Source organism: Sorex araneus, chromosome X (genome assembly GCF_027595985.1).
Source record: "Sorex araneus isolate mSorAra2 chromosome X, mSorAra2.pri, whole genome shotgun sequence".
NCBI lineage: Eukaryota > Metazoa > Chordata > Mammalia > Eulipotyphla > Soricidae > Sorex > Sorex araneus.
The window spans coordinates 238,665,110-238,684,525 of record NC_073313.1 but is presented as its reverse complement, the minus strand read 5'-3'; the positions used below and the strand labels follow the sequence as shown (position 1 = coordinate 238,684,525).

General features: G+C 49.6%; 1 protein-coding gene across 4 annotated transcripts in view; it reads right to left on the bottom strand.

Annotated features, from left to right (window-relative positions):
* NRP2 (neuropilin 2) overlaps nucleotides 1-19,416 on the bottom strand; it is a 118,082-nt gene that overhangs the window by 26,560 nt on the left and 72,106 nt on the right. For 2 of the 4 annotated variants that reach the window (XM_004601296.2, XM_004601299.3), the window contains exons 12-15: nucleotides 18,029-18,169; nucleotides 6,777-7,039; nucleotides 5,088-5,184; nucleotides 4,043-4,078 (exon numbers count right to left, since the gene is read on the bottom strand). In XM_004601296.2, the coding sequence (XP_004601353.1) occupies nucleotides 4,043-4,078; nucleotides 5,088-5,184; nucleotides 6,777-7,039; nucleotides 18,029-18,169 (537 nt within the window). The remainder of the gene's footprint in view (nucleotides 1-4,042; nucleotides 4,079-5,087; nucleotides 5,185-6,776; nucleotides 7,040-18,028; nucleotides 18,170-19,416) is intronic. The other 2 variants (XM_004601297.2, XM_004601300.2) reach the window with 1 other exon arrangement.

Below are 19,416 nucleotides of genomic sequence, written 5' to 3'. Positions count from 1 at the left end.
CCGGCCAAGAACACGCACCTTCCCCACCTTACAGAAGGGTTTCAAGGAGGGAACTGAGGGGGCTGGAGAGGCGGGGGAGAGTGGGCAAGAGACAGGGCAGCTGGGGGCACACCCGCAGCCCTAAGCTCTGGGATTGGGACACAGCCGGCTGGCACTGTGTCTGGGATGAGGAGACAAAGAAGGGCGAGAAGGGGAGGGAGATGGCAAACACAGGCCAGTGGGCACCCACTTGATCGAGCTGAGAAACGGGGCCCTGAGATCCAGCCAGCTGGGTGACTCTCCTCCCAACATAGCTGGGCGCCTCTTTTAACGTTGCTGCTCCTCCACCGCCCAGTAGCCAACCTGGGGTTCCTCTTCCCCCTACCTTGCCTCTGGCTCAAAAATCCCTTGGGGCTGCAGAAGGTGAAACCCAGGAGACAGGTATCATGCATGAAGCCGTGTTGGCAGCTGTGAATAGGAGAGTTGGCCAGGGTGCCATCGGCAGTCATGGGCTGAGTGGGAGGCGCTCAGCAGCCTGAATGCTGCCTTGTGCCAGCTCCCGGGGCTCCCCGGCCCCTAACCTGGGGCGCACCAGATCCCTCTGTTTCCGCTCCCCCTGGTTCAAAGCCCACAGCCTCGAATACGAACAAGAACCCGCACCCCCCACGGTAGGTGGCTAAACACAGCCAGTGGCCACTGGCCACGGGGCTCGGCTTAGGGCCTTGCTCTTTTTTTACTGGCTTCTTTGTTTTCCTTCCGTTTTTCTTTTATTGAAAAAGAAAAAAGTTTTGGTTAAGAGGAAATAATCCATCACCTTAATTATACCACTTTTCACTTTTTTTCTTCTCCCCTCTGTCCTTTCATGGTTTTTCCATTTCTTAAAGCTCAACTGCCAGAGAGAGAGAGAGACACGAAGGCACTCTGTTCATTGCTACAGCTAGATAAATAAATTAATAAAAAGTGCAACTGGGCTACATTGTTTAAAACGTGACTCATAACGCAGCCGCTTTTCATGCCGCCTCTCTCCAGGCGACTCCCGTGCTCCTGGCTTGATTCTCCGTAGTCCTGACTCATACACCCTGGCACAGCAAGTCTCTATACCCGAGCAGAAGACACAAGGCAACTCGAATGAATAGAAAACATTTCCTGGTGAGAAAGAGTTCGAGGCAGGAAATGAAAGACCTCAAAATACACAAGACCAAAACGTCCTAATAAGCTCCGGCCCAGAAGACCACGCCTTGAGCACTTCCTTCAAGATTTACCCCCTCTGTCCTCACGCCGGACACGGCTCCTATCTTCTGGCTGATTTATACAGGAAAGGAAAGCAGCCCAAATTAAATCAAGGCACACGGCTGCTCTGAGGGGCGGCTCACTCTGTCAGCGGCCCCTCGCCTGTCTGCCCCACCACTTGATTTCTCTGTTTTGAGTCAAAAGGCACACTGAACCCCAAGGCACTCACACCCTGGCAAGAAAGGCCAGTCCTTGCGCCAAGCATGGGAAGGGCACTAGTCAGTCCCTGGGGCAAATGGTCTTCCTTTTTCCCAAACGGAAAGCTTGCTCGATTCAAAATGCAGTGCAGCGTGCTAAGGCCAAATGGGCTACAGTCCCCACCAAAAGGCGCCCTGGGCGTTCCTAAGCCCATCTAGCATCCGCCTTGTAATTTCATGACAAACCTGCCAACGGTATGGAAACGGACGCTCTCCATTCTTAACTGCGCGTCCCCTGACCAAAACTCTGTTCCCCCATGACCTGGTGTTTTTTCCTGCCAAAGATGCTCACACAACCCCCACCTCCCAAGACAGCAATCCCTGGGCCGGCCAGCCGGTGCCATTCAGCACTGCCTTTGCTTAACCCCCCCATCCGGCCCCGCTGGGAGCACACTGGAAATTCTTACCTTCAAGTCACTAAGCCCTGTGTTTACTTTGGCTAAATGAACGCTGCGGCTCTGATGATGTTTTATTTATATATTTCTTACATGAGAACATGACTGGACTGTGAAGTCTCACAGTCAACACAGCCTCAAGGAGAGCACATGTGCCCTGGTTTGTTTATTCTCTGACGGAAGCCAAGCACTTAGCCACTGGGCTTGTCAGTCTCGGCCCCGGCGCGCGTGCCCGCCCCACAGTCACCGGGAGCCTTTGACCAGCCTCGCCTGGGAGCGGGGAGGGAATCTCAACCGCCAGAGAACCAGGTGAGCCAACAGAAGCAACAGGCTTTCTCTTTCCCAGCAGCAACATTACCTTGCGTCCTGAAGGCCAGGACTTGAATTTCACTGTAATCCCAGGCACTCAGTTCTCTTCCCAATACTGGAGATTCTCCATGAACACAAATCTCAGTACCCAGTGCACGCGGACACGCACACATGCATACTTTGCTACTTTAAAATGCACCCCGATGAGTGTGCCCAGGGTTTCAGAGAGCCAAGCAAGGGCGAGGAAGAAGGAAAAGATACTGTGTGTCAATCTGTCCTTCCCGAGGGGGCCTCTCTCTGCCTCAGCTCTGCTGTTTGCGCTGAGGGCAATGGGTGGCAAATGAGCTCAGATGATTTGGAAACACAGAGGGCCCGGAGGTGGCAAAGCAGGAATCCATCTCCTTCGAGCCAGGAGCGGGACAGATTAACGAGAGCGAAGATCAGTCTAGATTTCAGAAATAAAAATGACTTCCCTTATCTCTGAAGTGCTGTCACCTGCGGGGAGAAGGCCAGCCGGTGCAAAGAAGGCACGGCTGCTCTCACAATGGGTAGCAGCCAGGGGCGTCGGAGAACTCCCTGTCACTGGGCAGGCACCAGTGTCTCTGAGTGCTCATGTCCACTCAGGCCAGCTGGGGCAAAGTGCTCTGAGCAGCTCTGCATGGGAAACCTGGGTGGACAGTCTCGGGCCTCGATTGCTTGCCCTGCAAAGAGCATTAAAGGCGAGACCCACAGGGGTGCAGAGTAGAACATACCCTCTGCCAAGGCTGCAGGCCCGCTGCCTACCGCCTGCATGAAGCCACCTGCATCAGGCTCTTCTCTCTTAGCTCTGCCTCCCGGTCCTTCACGGGAGGGAACAAGCCCTTTGCTGCGACTGAGTCCAGGGTTTAATATTCTTTTTTTTTTTTTTTTTTTTTTTTTTGCTTTTTGGGTCACACCCAGCGATGCTCAGGGGTTACTCCTGGCTTTGCACTCAGGAACTACTCCTGGCGGTGCTTGGGGGACCATATGGGATGCCGGGGATCGAACCCGGGTCGGCCGCGTGCAAGGCAAACGCCCTACCCGCTGTGCTATCGCTCCGGCCCCTGGGGTTTAATATTCTTGTGGTCATTTTATCATCTTGGGTTTGGAGCCACACCCGGCCGCATGCATGTCTTACTGCTGGCTCTGTGCTCAGGGATGGTTCATTCCTATCGGGGTCTGGATTGACCACGTACAAAGCCTTCCTCCACCCACTGTCTCTCCTGCCTCCAGTTCTCAGTGGGAAGTGCATGAGTCGAGCCCTCAGACATGCCTCCTGGTTTCTCTGGAGCAGACACCACCTCCCACTTGTCCTGCTGAGGAGGGTCCCTGTGATTCTTCAATTCTCTTCCCTCACAAAACTGCCCGCCTCTGTACCTCACTGAGGGCTGATGGGGACTGCTGCCTCGGTACCCTGCAGCTGGGAAGAAACCATCTTCGGGCCAGAATAAATCATTGCCACCTCATTTCACTTTTAATTTACGACTGAAAATTTTTGTTGTTGTTGTTGTTGTTCAGTCTTCCCGCAGCCTCTCCTTTCTCACCACTCATGCATTTTCCGCCTCATTGCTCCCCGTTGGACAATGCGAGGCTGAAAGGTTTATCTGTGCCCTATTTGTCTCTATTATAGGTTTCTAAACTTTAATTAAACAAGAGGCTTGAGGATCTCCAGCCCCCTTTCCTCTGCCTCTGCTGGTGTTGTTGGTGCCATCTAGCGGCAGAAAGGGGTGGCATTGGTTTTCTCTTGCGACATTCATCCTGTCAGAGGTTCAGCCCCTCCACCAAATCACATCAATCACATGGGGGGAAGGAAAATGCATGCAAAAAATATAGAGACAGATTTTTTTTTTTTACCTTTAAAACTCTCACCTGCAAACGCTGAGATGGGTTCTGGAAAAGAAGAAATTAAAACATTGAGTTAGATAAGAGGAAGCCAGAATCTGGCAAAGAAGGGGTGATAAAGATGACTTCTGCACTTTGCGGTGGGGGGGGGGGGCATGGGGGAGGTCATACTGAAAGTGTCTCACCCCCTCCACAGGCTCTAGACCATGTCTAACACATCGTCATTGTGGGAGCTGGTGGCTGGGAGAGATTCTCCAAGTTGCTTTGGAACAAAAGATCCTTTATAGAGTAACGGGTCCCCAAAGCATTGTAATCAGTCACTTACCACTGATTACTTTCTCAGAGCTGGGATTACTTTGAGATGCCCGGGGCCAGAGAGTTGCCTGAAAGGGACTAGGGTGGTCCCAGATGCTTCTGACATCATCAGGCTCAGTCACACACACACCCGGGACCCCACGCCAAGAAAAGCACTTGCAGTTATTATGGTCCCTTGGCTGACGGAGACCAAGCCTTGCCCCTTCCTACACATTCCTGTCACTTGGGGGAATGTCTATGAGCTGGTCTGGGCACCTCGAGAGTCACCGGGGCATCATGCGTGCATCTTAGGTGGGCTGGCTTCCCAGAGCTTGTGTCTAAGTGAACAGGGCTGGCTTCCTCCCTGTCCAGCTCTCTGGCAGGCAGGACTTTATCCTACCATCACCCTGGGGTCTGGGGTATGAGAAGTGTTAGCTTTAAATCTGTACTAAAATCCCACTTCACACACCACCGGTCGCCCTAGTATTTACTCCTGGGAAAGAGCTACTTGGGTTAATTGTGTGATCACTCCAATATAACTTATGCACTATTTTTGCTCACGAGTGAAGGGCTTCCATTAAATCCGCCCAGCTTTCCCAGCATGTAATTCTGACTGGCAGTTGCTCTCGTCCTCTGGCATTTTCTTTGCTTAAAAGCCAGAGTCAGCTGATGAGGCCCCAGCACCCCAACTCTTGATATATATTTAGTTCACAGCCCTTGATGTCTTATTAATAGAGTCACAGAGAGACAGACATTCACGTACCCATACAGTTCTCCAGTGGGACATCAGTGCTAATTCGAATGTCATCAATAGCAATTTCTCCCGAATGTCCTTTTCCAATAACGCCTTCAAATACGATCTAGAAGCCAGAAGCACAAGAGTTGTGGTTAACTGAGCATCCTCAGACAAACAGTGCAAAGATTTTCCAACCTCCTATTAACTTTAGTTTCAAATGTGTGTGTATGTTTGTGAGTTACGACACCTGGTACGCATCTGTTGGCCACATGGCTATGGCACTTGAGATCTTAATTTAGAAAGGGTTGGTTCCAATCAAATGCGTATTTGAGGGGATAAATACATATATAACAAGGTGATGGATATTGTTGTCCAGTAACTAGAATGTATTGATCAAAAGGACCACAATCAGGGTAAGTTTACGGGAAGGCTGAAGTTTCCCTAGCAATTCTTGAGGTTGTTTTCTCATAAATCTTTCAAATGACCAAGGCAGGTATTGGAAATCTAGGCAAACACAGCAGGTGGGGGTGAGGTAAGTAGTATACAGTCCACAGGTTTGGAGGGCCCGGCATGGGATTGGGGGTGAGTGGGCAATGAGGTCTTACTGGATTATTCCAACCAGGAGGGGAAATGATTCACCCAGAATAAAACCTGAAAGGATAAGCCCCCATGGCTAGAGAAAGTCACCACAGAGTGGGTGAGACAAAAGAAGGCAAAGGAGAGTTTCTAATCGGAGGCACTCAGGCTTTAAATTGGGACTTTATGGCAGTCGGGGTGGGGGCGGGACGCTGGGGGGCGGTGCTCTCTGGTGTCCTTCCAACCTGGAGAGTGACCACAGCCGCACACAGAGATCTTTGCTCTGGGGTCTCCAAGCAGTCCTCACTCTTGCCCTTCCCAGGTCCTCTCTGCAAACCAGCCCGTGTCCTCTGGCAAGCGGAGCAAGCAGTTGGCTGCCGCAGCGGCCATCTGCTGCTGCTTCTCATCTGGGGAGGAGCAGGTTAATACTTTGGCTGGTTCTCAGTCACCTCTCCCTCTGCATGTCTACCTCTACCCAAGTTCCAGTCAACTGTGTATCCCCATCTGCGCCTCAGTCTCTCTCGTGGTGGGGCAGAGATAAAGGGAACGCAAGTCGCACAGAGCTGAGGGCAGAAGCGACTCATTTCCATCTCTCTGGTCTGCTGGTCACAGTGCACGGCACCTCCGCCGCCCCTGGCTGTGTTCCTCGCATTTGCTAGGCTGGGTCTGGGCAGGGGTCCTCCCCCACCCTGCTGCTCCTCCTGTGGTCTGAGGGGCTCTCCCATAGTCTGTGGAGGGTTTGTTTAGGTTCCTTTCCCCCTAGCTTCTGTGTCCCTTTGTGAGCCTCCCTGATAGCAATCTAAACTCAAATGAAGAGAAGAAACATTTGTGGGAGAAGATTTCTACAATATAAAAGGCAATAGGAGGAACAAAGACCCAAGTCTGGGTGGAGAGATAGGCACATTCTGAATAACAAATAAGAGTGTCATTTAGTTGCCATGGCAACCTGTGGAAACACAATGAAAACAGCAGTGCTTAACCACGTTCCCTAATGATGAATGGGCAGGGTCCTTTTGAAATACTGAAATAGGGATCACAACGGTACCCTGTACCTGGGGTGTGTGTCTTTGGGGCTGGGGGAGGGTGGGGGCGGGGGCGGGGGGCCGGGAATACACGGAATCTCCCGCACCATCACCACACCTGATACTCCATGTCATAGCTGGGCAGGGTGACCCGCCCATGTCTCCACTCGCTGCCCTGGTCCTCGCGGATCATCCAGAGAAGCTTGCTCTCCTGGCTGGCTTCGCGCACCACCTGCAGCGCCACCCCGCGGCTGCCCGTGGCTTGGTACTGGAACTCCAAGCACACAGTGCTGCGAGGCAGGTGGACGGGCGGGCTGATGAGGCGTGCGTACTGGCCCTCTCTCCGACTGTCACTCTGCAGTCGCAAGAAGTTCCGGTCATCTGGGCGGACACAAAGCCAAAGAGAGGTTCCCGGTGAATACTTGGGGAAAGTCACCTGTAGGCAGGTGAGGTCCTGCCAGGGGAAAGTTGAGGGTCAGAAACTGGACTTCCACCCCCCCTCCCCATTCTTTCTTGTTCTTCAAACCCCTTTAGTGCCTGAATCCTAATGCTGGAAGCCTCATCTTGTATCTCTCCATCATCTGTCCCTCCTGCCAATTTCTCTGCCTCACTATCTTAGCACCACTTTTCCACGGGGTACTTGGTGCCGTCGGCCTTATGTGTTGGTGGCCTGCATCTCCCTGGATTGTAGAGGGCCAGACCCCAAGCTTATTCGTCACTGGCATACCCAAAGCACCAAGGCAGTCTAACGAACTGAAATCTAAGGGAGCGGTTTCTAGATGTGAGACACCTGACTTGATTGCCAGACTGGCCAGGTGGTTGATGCGTCAAGCCTTTGTCATGTTGGCTGGATTCTCCAAATGAGAGGCACCTCGGCCCTCTCTCCTCTGGGACCACGAGAGGAGGCCTGGGCTCCGGAGACTACTGCTCCCAAGCCCTGGGTGGGCTTCGATAGAACTTGCATTGATGACTGAGCAGGAGTGATGCAGGCGGGTCACAGCCCAGCCTGGTGAGGATTAAACGTGGCTTTCTGCAAAGAACCAGACCCACACAGCTCGAATGATAACAGGTACTGTTATCAGTGCCCATGATGACTATCTGTGTGGCAGAGAAGCTAGGCACGTTGGAAAATTATGGCTGTCCTCATCCAAAGGTTTGGGAATTGGCCTTCTGAACGAGATAAGCTATGGAGGTCTATGTTCCTACTTGTTGGAAGACCCCAGGGCTTACCCAGACACAGGTGTGGGAACCTGCACCTGCAAATCCTACTGTGTGGGAGGAGGCTGGCCATGAGTATGAGAAGAGGCATTTGTGGGGAAAATCTGTTTTTTGTTTGTTTGTTTGTTTTATTTTGGACTGGAGTGATAGCACAACAGGTAGGGCTTTTGCATTGCACACGGCCGGCCTGGGTTCGATTTCTCTGTCCCTCTTGGAGAGCCCAGAAAGCTACCTGTGGCGTATTCAATATGCCAAAAACAGTAACAACAAGTCTCACAATGGAGACGTTACTGGTGCCCGCTGGAGCAAATCGATGAACAATAGGACGACAGTGCTACAGTACTACAGGCCTTGAACCATCTTATGCAGAACATTTCTGCAAGATGGCAGAACACGCTGGCACCAAAGTCCCGGCAGCTTTTCTCCTTCTTCTTCTCTTCTCCCCCTCTAGTTTCCTCTCCTCCTCTTCCTTTGTCTCCTTTTTCTTCTCCTCCTCCTTCTGTGTGTGTGTGGGGGAAGGGTATTGGACCAACCTGGCAGTATTCACAGGTATTCCTTACTCTATTTTCAGGAGTTACTCCTGGTGGTGCTCAGGGGACAGTGTGGGGTGCTGGGAACAGAACTGGGGTCAGTCACATGTAAGGCAAGTGCCTCCCTGGTGTACTATCTCTCCAGCCCCATCATGGATCTTTTTATCCAAAGGCACAGACTGGGCTTATCAGGGAAGGACAGAGGGTGGTTGGGGCTTCTCTGGATCTGGACCATGGTTTATTGCTCCTTCTCCTAACATCCTTCTAGTGAGTCTGAGCCTGACCCCATCCTTCTCTCAAGCCCGGAAACAGTTCCCTCCCTTCTCCCACCCTTATTTTCTCCTCCGTGTTTCCCAAGCCCCTTTGGGATTGGGTTCTCCACGATGACTTCTCCAGAAGCTATGCCCGCTGATGTAAACTAGACAGTATTAGGATGTAGGGATGGGATCACAACCTGTGCCTCAACATCCAAGCCAGGCTATTCCCATACCCCACCACAGAATCCTCTTCAAGGCCAAAGGAGACCAGATACCCAGGTCTCTGTCTACCAGATCATCTTAATGACAGTGACCTAGAAGGCAGAGACAGTGGTGTCACAATCAGACACTCAAAACGCTTCTAAACAGAAGCTCTTCCCCACTCAGGTCTTTAGAAAACACCTTGCAAGAATTATTTCGTTCAAGCCTCACTGTATGCTTGTGATCTAGGTTTCACTACTTGGCACAAATAAGAAGAAAAAGAGGTTCGACTAAGTTTAAATGCCTCTTTCAAGCTGGAGGGACCAGTCATGAGCAGAGGTGAGAGTGGATTTTAGGTTTCCTTCCATTTCTGCGCAGAACTTCACTTTAACTGGGTCCCAAGTACCTTGCCCTATGTCCAAAGCAAAGCGGCTGCCCCTAAGACGTCCTGATCCCTTTTCTCCTACCTGTAATCCTGCCCCAGTCTTATCTCAGCAATCCATCTCACTTGCTAGCTCTTCTCTTAACCGTTCTGACACACGCACCATTAATTTCCCTCTTCCCTGAGCCACTGGAGCATCTACTCTCTATACCACTGATTTGACCTTGTGTCTAAAAAAAAACTTGAGGCCATTTTTCATGCATGTCAGCAGGTTACCACCCACTGCCTTGCACTATCATTGAACTGTCTTACTGCTAGGAAGAGAGAGGGCGGGGTGGCGGGGGGTGGGGGGAGGTTCTGGTCTTACAAATACAAGGGTTAATATTGCTTCTGCTGCTCCTCGATAGTACCGCCTATACACTATTCCTCTAGAAAATTTGGTTCCCGTGAATGAATAAATGAATGACAAATACAAGGGTCAGGGGTGTTCTAAGGCTTCATATGAGAAACAAGGATGGATGGACAGTCAGCCAATTGCAAATATCCCTTCAGAGGTCCTTCCCACCAACAACCCATTTCAGAGGTGAGGAGACCAAAAAAATAACAGGGTGCCTCATGAGCCATCAGCCACGAGCCCCTCTATCACCTCCTGGCCCCCAACACACAAGGTTGTTCTGTTCCCAAGTGCCCATTATTTTTAAGCAAGCCCTTGCTCTTTGCTCCTCACAGAGAAAGAAAACCAAATTTTTAGGGATTAATATTCAGCCTTCTTCCTTCACAGTTTCACAAAAAAGACCCACTCGCTGCCTGAAAATTGCCTGGCAGAAATACTGTCACTTGTGTGAATTTACATTCTTAAGCAACAGGGGAATCACAGCATCAGGGTTAGAATTTAGTCAAGTGAAATGTGTGTGGCTCTGTTGGGAACTGGGTTGACTGGATTCATTTCTGGGCCTGTTCTGCTTACCCATCCTGTGATGAAAACGTTAGGCCCAAGGAGGCCCCAGGTTTCACAGACTGTCTCTCTGGGCTCACAGACAGCCAGCCCCTCGTCTCTCCCTGCAGCTCCCTCCCCGATCTCCCTCTCCCCCCTCTCAATAAGATGATAATCACTAGGCATGATTTAAAGGTCCACTGGAAGACCGGGGAGTTAATGCCGGTGGCGTGCTAAGCACGAGCAGCTGAAGGCTCATAATTCAGTGCTGACATCTGAGCTAATCCACTAGTTTGCAGAATCTCAAGACAAGCAGGCCTCTGCATTTCACTTAGTTAAATCATTTGTGCCCCACTTGTCTGGTAAGTGCTAGGAGCTCAAGGGAAGAAAGATGATATGTAAATTTAAGGAATTAGCAGTAGACATCAGTCAGGGGGGGAGATGCTGAGAGGCAAGACTTGTCACTGAGTGTGGCCTGATTCGAAGCAGGACATCAGGAAGGTTCCTACCAGGAACAGCCCTGGGACAGAAGAAAGGGGGGAGATCCACTGTGTGCCAGGCATTGTGCTGGGGAGGGCAAGGTTGGGGGAGGGGTGCCTTCTCCCAGGGTCTCTGTGAAATCTAGTTGTTAGGAAATAAGTGATTATTTTCTTTCTTAAAAAAAATTTTTTTTCAATTATCTGTTTTTTAGGCCACACCTGGCAGTGCTCAGGGCTTATTCCTGGCTCTGCACTCTAGAATCACTCCTGGAAGGGTTGGGGCATCGTATGGGATGTGGGGATTGAATCCAGGTCAGCCACATGCAAGGCAAGCTCCCTACTCATTGTATTATCTCGCCAACCCTTTTTTCCCATTTTTAACCCAGAGAGATATAGAGGCTCTAAGAACTGAAGCAGTCTCAGAGGCTGTTAGCAACAGAAGTAGGGTGTGGACTGAGCAAAGGTGCCGATGCATGGCATTCCCCGGGGCTGGCATCCAGGCTTAATGCTCCCCAACCTTACATAGCTCTGTCTTTCCATTTGTAAGCTGGATTCGATAAACCAGGTCTGCCTCGGACCCCTGGGGAGTAGGTGGGAGGACTGGTGTAAAACCATTCACCTGGTAACAAGGATCCAGAAGAACACAAAAAAAGTCCACAGGCATTTGTGCTAGGCTGGACTCTAGATGCACTACCTCCAAAATTCACCTTTATAGTAACTGAGAACGAAGCAAGGCCCAAAAGCATCAACAGTTTGGGAAGGCCAATCGGGGACTCCAAAGGAAGTAGGTAGGGCTTGACCTCAATGCAGTAACCACGTTTCCTAGAGTTCATATGGTTCTCCGACTCATCCACACCTCAGAAACCAGGCAGCTCCCTGTTGTGCACGGGACCCTGCTGACCACATGTTTCCTGCCAATCTGCCGTGGAGGAAATAAAATAGTGCCTGATTCCGGAATGCATGTAGGATCCCAGGAGACAGCACTGAGCAGGGCAGCCCCGCGCAGTCCGGGACGCACAGGGAGAGCACGCGGTGAGAACAGCTGTCCACGCCTTGCGCTCAAGTCTCCAGAGAAGGGGCTTCCACAGGCCATGTCGGCCGTGTGTTTTCTGGGTCATCACCCTAACTGTCAGGAACATCTTAGAATGGGTTTTAAGTTTGCATGCTGTCATGTAGACACATGTCCTCCTCTTAGCCCTGATGGAGCACAGCCAGTTTCTGTCCTCTGACTGAGCAACGTTTTCAGTCATGAGGAATTAAGAGGCTCCGTTCACTTCCTCAGGAAACACAACCTTTGCCCCTTGAAATGTGCACATTCCAGGCCTTGAAGGGGCTAGAGCCCCATGAGCCCTTTTGCAAACTAAGAACTTTAGGTTGCTTTTTTTTTTTTTTTTTCCAGTCATGGCACCTGCCTATGAGCTGAGCGTGAAACACCCGCTGTAAGTGAAGTTGATACTTCTGGAACATTGCAATTATGGCCCACCACTGCCAAGCAGAGGTAGTTTGAAGCACATGGCAACTGTTGATTACTTGACAAAGCAAAGGGGTGCCACAGCATGGGGCTGGGAGTCAACTGATTTACGAAGACTTAAGGAAGAGTCTTCTGGATGGGCAAAGAAGTTGACAGAACATGACACCTGACTGGCTGAGCCCCAACCCGGCCTTCTGGAGGCGTCTTTGCTTTCTTCAGCTGATGGTAGCGATGCTGGCAATGGACAGCTTCCAACAAAGAGAGTGGGAAAGGAAGTATGTTCAGTTGCTGAAAGAGAATGAAGAAATGTGTACCAGAGATAGAATCCCCCTCCTCCCAGACCTGACATACTTGGGAGTCAGTCTGTTAGATCCTTGACTCAAAACATCTGTTGTTGCCCATGATACAGGAAAAACAGTCCCATGGGGATGGACAACAGGATTTCCAAAGAGCAGAGAGGAAGTGCAGAGGACAGGGTCACTCAGGCATCTCAACTTGCTGTTGTTTCTAGGAAGGGTTTCCTGACATTTCACCTGGCGATTTACCACTGCATTTGGCTTTAGCTGTGTAAATGCTAAGTGAACACGTGACAGTAGTTGGGGCAGCAGCAATGGAATCAACTGTGTCCACACCTTACCAAACCCTGAAATAAGTCACCAGTTTGATCTTCTTGGCTAGTGCAAAGCCAAACGCACCATCTGTCCAACACACACATCTCCGGGCTAGTATCTTACCCTCCTACTAGCACAACCATCTGAAAGAATACTTAGAGCTGTAGGAGATAAGACTCATTGTATAGGTCATGATTAAAACATGAGTCAGCCTCTCCACCAGCCTCCCAAGGTCGTTGCTTCTATGTTAAGGTTCTCAAATGAACAATCAGTTAAGGGAAACAGTTGACTTTGGGTGTTTCAGCTGGATGTTTTCCAGGTTGATAATTGACCATTTTTGGGACACTGAGGTTGTGGATCTGCTCTCTGTAGGGGTCTACTGAAAGCTCTTTTGAGGTATGTCAGTTTCCAAGAAGGTTTGCAATTGAGGTCATCTTGTCAGCATCCTGCCTCTTTGTTATCAAGGACCCCATGGCTGGATAGCTCGACAAATCATCACTATAAGGAAAATGAAAGCTAGCCTTTCCTCTCCTGTTGTCTTTTATTCTTCAGGGCCAGAGACATTTTCCTATTTTCCTTAAAGAAGGGCTTATCTTTTCCAATGAATTGATGCCTTGAATATTAGCTTCCTCTTAGCCAGGCTGTTCTTGGTCTTTAATTACCTCACCGTCTAAGCTTCAGAGCTTCCTAACTTGGTGTTTGCAATGGCTGCCAAGCCCCGGCCAAACCACCGCAACCTCTTTCTGAAGCTATTTATGTGAATGCCAATACAGTATCTCACCTATGGGGAAGGTCTTCTGAGTTCAGAGAGCTGCTTTGTTCATCACCAAATATCAAGCCCATTGCAAGCAAGTTCATTCATCAATTATTTTCTTGGATATCTCTGTAACCATCAATCCTGACCAGACAGACTATCCCTATTTACCCTTCTCAAGTGTATGTCCTAGAGAGAATCACAGCCCTGGTTCTCCACCCTACTGGAGTGTATTCAATGCCCCAAATGGCATCACAGCAGTCTCAAGGAGAAGTTAACAAGTGTATATTTCCATTTGATGAACAAGCTACTCTTTGTAAAATCTGAACATTTCAAAACTTTGGGATGCTTGACTTAATTCCATTTAAGCTTTATTTTGAAGCAAAGTAAAGGCTCTGATCTCTCAATCCAATAAATACATATACTTAAGGCAGCCTTCTGCTCCATTGTCTCAGAAATGGAGCAAACTTCCAATTTATCTCTGTCTGTTTCCTTTACATCATTTCCCTCATCTGAAGTTATTAAAATGAAGGCCGTAATCACAGATCACGAGGTTAACAAATGTCTAAAGAGCACACATTTGGAGAGATCATACTCTCGAGCATTATGAAGTTGATCTGGTATAATACCTTTGATCTCTAGTCTTCCTGTTTCATTCCTGACAACAATTGGTATTTCTAGTATTTCTGTTTCACTCCTGACAACTTATTGGTATGTCTTGTATTAACTTGGGAAGTTCTTTTCTAACAGAATGAAACAGCTCCTATACCACTGAATACTGAGTTACTTGCTTATTTCATTATGGTTGCTCATAGAAGCAGAAAGGGATATGACGAATACATCAGTCACTGAACATTCCCACCAAAGGATCAAGAGAAGTCATAATCTTCTGATGACTTGCTTTCTCTTTGGAACTGAACCAGGGAACAACGCAGCAGGAAGGGCCCCTGGAGGTAACTCACTCTCAATACTACTGTCATAAAGACCCTCAGCAGAGCTAACCAAACCAACAGTTTGTAATGATGACACATTCATTATTTGTCTTCTCTAGCACCAGAAATGTGGCTAGTGTGATGGAGGAACTGAAGTTTTAATTGTGCTTAGTTTTATTGAACTAAATGAAAATCAAAAGCCACATGTGACTTAGCTGCCATATAAGCCAATGCAGCTCTAAACAGCAGCCTCAATATATCATCTCAAAACAGATTGGTTTTGTCCCTCACAGACCTGAATCTTCTCTTCAGAACAGTTTATGACTAACACACTTGATGATGTCTATTGAAAACACAGCAGCTCCCATTGGGGAGACACTTTTCCTTGTGTCATTGCCACTACAGAGAAAAGGCAAAGTGGCCTCTGGAACATGGGAGAGACTTTTCTGAGCCACAAGGGGTCACTGAGTTTTGAACAGGGTCCCCAGGGAGTGGGAAGAACACACGCCAGGCTTCTAAGCCATAAGCAAAGAGCTAAAAAAAGAAATTCTGAGTGGCTTGAAAGACTAGCTTGAAAAACAAAAACAGTGGAATGAAACCAGTGGGTGTCTTTGTCCGCCTTAAGCAACCAACACTGCTCGCCAAAAGAACACAACTAATTGCTTACTTAAAAGGAAAAGAAAAAAAACGAAAACACGAGAAGACAACTAAATCAGAAACTATCTCAGGAATGTATGTTGTTTCCACAGACACTTCAAATAGCCCCTGTGTGATATTTCAACATGGACGTGTGTCTTCTTCTTTCCTTCCTCCTTTCTCTCCTATCTCTCTTCCTCCCTCTCTACTTGACAGAGACACCTTCTCTTAAATTAATTAGCTCTGTTTGGGCTCCAATCAGAATGACAAGCAGATGGCACACTTCTGGCCCGGAGCACACTGACCTCTGCTCTGTGGAGGGGCAAAGTGTAGGTGCCGCAGACAGCTCTCAGGTTGGGCCTGGAAGGTCCATTGACTGAACCATTAGCATTTGCCCTTCCCCTAAGCAAGCACAGCTGTTTCCTCTCTCCCAACTGCTCCCCACAGGGCCCCATTTTTTTTTTTAAGAAGAAAGGACCACCCTGAACAGAAAGGGCTTTCTATCCTCTCTCACTTAAAGCCTGGCATCCAGTCTTGTTAGGAGCAGGGAATTGGGAAACAAGCAGATGATTTTTTTAAAATCATCTGAGAAGAGAGGAAGGGCACAGAGAATAATATTATGATTTTGCTTTCTGGAGACAGGTTACAAGTGCCACTTTTCCCAACTTCAGGGATTCCTCTGGAAAAGGAAAATAATTATTTTCCTTCTCAATATCTTAGGGGAGAAGTAACATTAGATCGAGCAGTTCCTTATGGCCTTAATTTTCTTTCTGTCCCCATCCATTTAGCCAAAGGTTGGAATTGTGCCTGCTGTGTGAGCTGGCTCTGAAAGGCCCTCCCAAACCGCAGGGTGTAATGAATCAACTGGAATGAGGACAAGGACTAGAATTCCCAACCAGTAGCCGGGTTGCCTGGCAGGGCCTCAGGTGAGGGCAGGAGCTGGGGGAGGGGCAGTAGCAAACGCCAGGGTCCAGTGAAGAATAACAAATCCTCCTTGAAGATCACTTGCTAACTGGTGGCTCTGGAACAATTGTTTGGAAGAGTGGAAGGTGGGGGCTGGAATTATTAGAAAGAACCAGAGGGAGATGCTGAATCTGTGCCAGAAAAATCTTTAGATGCAGCGTTGTCTTTATTCCCGTGCCCCTACTAAGCTGCTCCTGATTTAACACACACACACACACACACTGAAGACACAAATCGCACACACAGACTCACATGTCAAACACACACAACATGCACATAAGACCTGCTTATAAGCTGCATATCTGCAAACCTACAGCTACACACATAGTAAAGCATACACACAAATACGAACACCTTCAGCAAGAAACAAAAGCTCAGCCGTGCACACACTCCTAACCCATGACTCCATATAAGCACTCTGCACACACACATGAGCGTATACCCCACAATCCTGCTTTTTGTTCAGATTTTTTTTTTTTAAGGAGGGGGGCAAAACAACCAATTAATTGGGCCAAGTCTCAAAGGGGAGGAAATGAAATGAAAAATCCAGGCTGGGTTATAAAAATAAGTCTTTTTTTTTTCCCACCAACATGCAGGAGGCTCATTATATTAATTAAACATTATTGCAGTGAAGGAGAGTGGGGAGGGTGATTAAGGCTGGGATGAGGGTAAGTGTTCTCTCCTGTTGCCCGGGGCTGTGGTGATCTTCAGATATTAATCTCTCAGAGCACTCCAAAGCTGAAGAGATAAACACTTGAAATATGAAAATGTTTTTCTCCAGAGCAGACGCTGTGGCCCTCTGGGAAAGGACTGTCGGCTATGGGGGGAGGTCGGCCCTCAGCGCTCTCCAGGGGCCTGCCCATTACCGTCCCCTGGGTGGAGTGGCAGCAGGACCCCTGCAGAGGGGGTGGCCTCTCCCTTCTCTCATGCTGTCAGGAACACTTGATCTACTCATTCCCAGAATTAACCCTTTTGCTCTAAATCCTTCCTCCAGGCCCACAGGTCTAGTGCAGGGGGTGTGGGAAAATGGAAAGCTAGTGAGTAGCCAGCGAGTACCAATCTGTGAGAAGCAACTGCTAAATGTCCGGAAATTGTAGACACCAGTTGCTCCATGCCACTAGGATCAAAAATTAAATTAGAGAAAGCAACGTGAAATAATTCCTAGGAAAAACTCCAGGTGATAAATTCTCAGAAGTCCACACTTGCTCGCTATTTTTTAAGCCATTTCCCTGGTATCCATGCTCAAGTTATTTATGGGGTAAAAAAAACAACCACTGAAAGCCATGTCACCACACTTCTCAACCCTGCCCCAATGACGCAATGTCGGTAACTCACACTCGGCCACAGTGAGAGTGTTTGCGCCACTGAAGTGGCAAATATTACCAAGCAGTTTTCAAAAAGATTCCCTAGAGAGCTGCTTATTAAATACTCACCCCGGTGAAAGAATGTGACCGCGGAGAGAGCAAACAGTGCCCGCCTCTACCTGCTCGGAAGGGCCACCTGTTGACCCTCTGTCAACAATGCCCAGGACAGGCTTCTGAATCCGGCTCTCTGAAACCCAAAGGGGTGGCTTAGCACTCCTAACAGGGTGGACAGTTCCCCTCTCCTGGAGGCCATGGCTGGGCAGCCCTGCTTGGCACTCACGGGGCCGGCAGTGTCTGTCTCCCTACTTGGTTGGCTACTAAAGTCGTGTTGGCTGCAGAGAAGGCTCAGAAGGGGGACTCTTGTATCCTTACAAGCCCCTGTAGGTCTCGCCCAGCTCGGCACGGATAGAGACAGTGTTGTGAGGACATGGAGACAGCCTGAGCCCACCTCTTGGCACCTCCCTCTTTCTCGCTCCTTTCTTTTCTCCTTTCTCCCTCTCCTCCTCACAGCTTCCTGACTGCACTGTGATCATAAGAGAGCAGGGCAGGTGATGGCTTTGTGGTAAGAAGAAGGGAGGCTTGCGAGGGAACCGAGAAAACCTCGAGGCTTTCCCCTCAGGACCCCAAAGCTGACTCACCTGGAAACGTCCTGTCGTTTGGGCTGGCGGGGCTGGTCCAGGTGCTCCGAAGCCACTTGGCATGGTCGTACACCCAACCGCAGGGCTCCTCCGGAAAGTCGAAGTTGCAGTTGAATCCTAAAGGCAGCTGCAAGTCTTTGTCTAAAAAAAAAAAAAAAATGTAAAAGGGGCGGGGAGGCAAAGGCAGGCGCATGAAACAGGTTCCGAGAACAGCCATCCTGTGCTCTCTTTCAATGGCTGGCAAGGCCCAAGTGGCGAGTAGAGAAAGAAGCGGCTCCCTTGCCGATTCACTGAACTCCTCTTGGCGGTGCAGGCTTTCGGGTCAGCCTTTGGTCTCATCCTTCCCAGGCCCGAAAGCCAAGTCTGCCAGTGGTTCCCATAGTAAGCAATTATAAATGAGGCCACCAAATGGTGTCAGGCTCTCACCCGCCCCTTCTGCCCACCTTGGAGAGCAGACAAATGTGAAAATGGCTGTTCCCTCAATGCCAGACAAGAATGTCTCCCCAGAGCCTCGGTGGAGGGCTGGCTCCTGCCAACCTAGCTCTCGGAAGGGATGGGACAGCCCATTAGCACCCAGGGAGGCTGAAAGGCTGGGGAGGTGCCGGTTAGGGAGGACAAAGTGACCTCAGAAAACAAGGAAGACTTGTTCGCCACCCTTCACCTCTCTGGGAGAGCCTCTTGCTTGGAGCCTGCTCTGATCAGCATCCCCGTGGGGAGGTACCACCAGGCCGGTGATTTGGCATGGGAGGGTGAAACAAAGGTGCCAGACCAACCGGCTGCTGAGCTAACTGCCCTGGGAAGAAGAATAATTGCATATGGCTCTACAGGCCAGAATCCCGGAACGCTTTATTTTTTTCTTTCTGGAAATCTAACTGCCCAGTGGTTTGTTTCATCTGTGGGGCCATTTAACTGCCTGGCCCAGAAGATTGAAACCTCAAGTTTCTTTTGAGGTTCCACCCAGTTCTCAAAATCCAATGTGAGTGGATGCCAAAGATGCGAGGAAGGGCGGGGTGCACGTGAGGTCCGGGAAAGAGGAGAAATGGGAGCCCTGATCTGGATGCTCCGTCAGCAGCAAAATACTGGCTCGTACAGGGAGCAGAGAGGAAGTGGGGTCCTCAGCCTTCTCACTTCCCTTCTCAGGGCTCTCAGAGAGAATTTATGGAGGGGGAAAAAGGCTCAGCACACAGTTCTGCCCAGGAGGAAGTCAACAGGAAGTAGCCACCTACCCAGACCTGGGGTGTGGATGAGGAGGGCTCCCCTCTGAGGGGAGGGCTCTGCTGGCCTTAGGAGCACATTACCACGAGGTGTTATTTGTTGAGAGAATGTATAATGTTTGCCCACTCTTGGCCAAAGTCAGCCGGAGTGGAGGAGAAACACATGGAATCTAT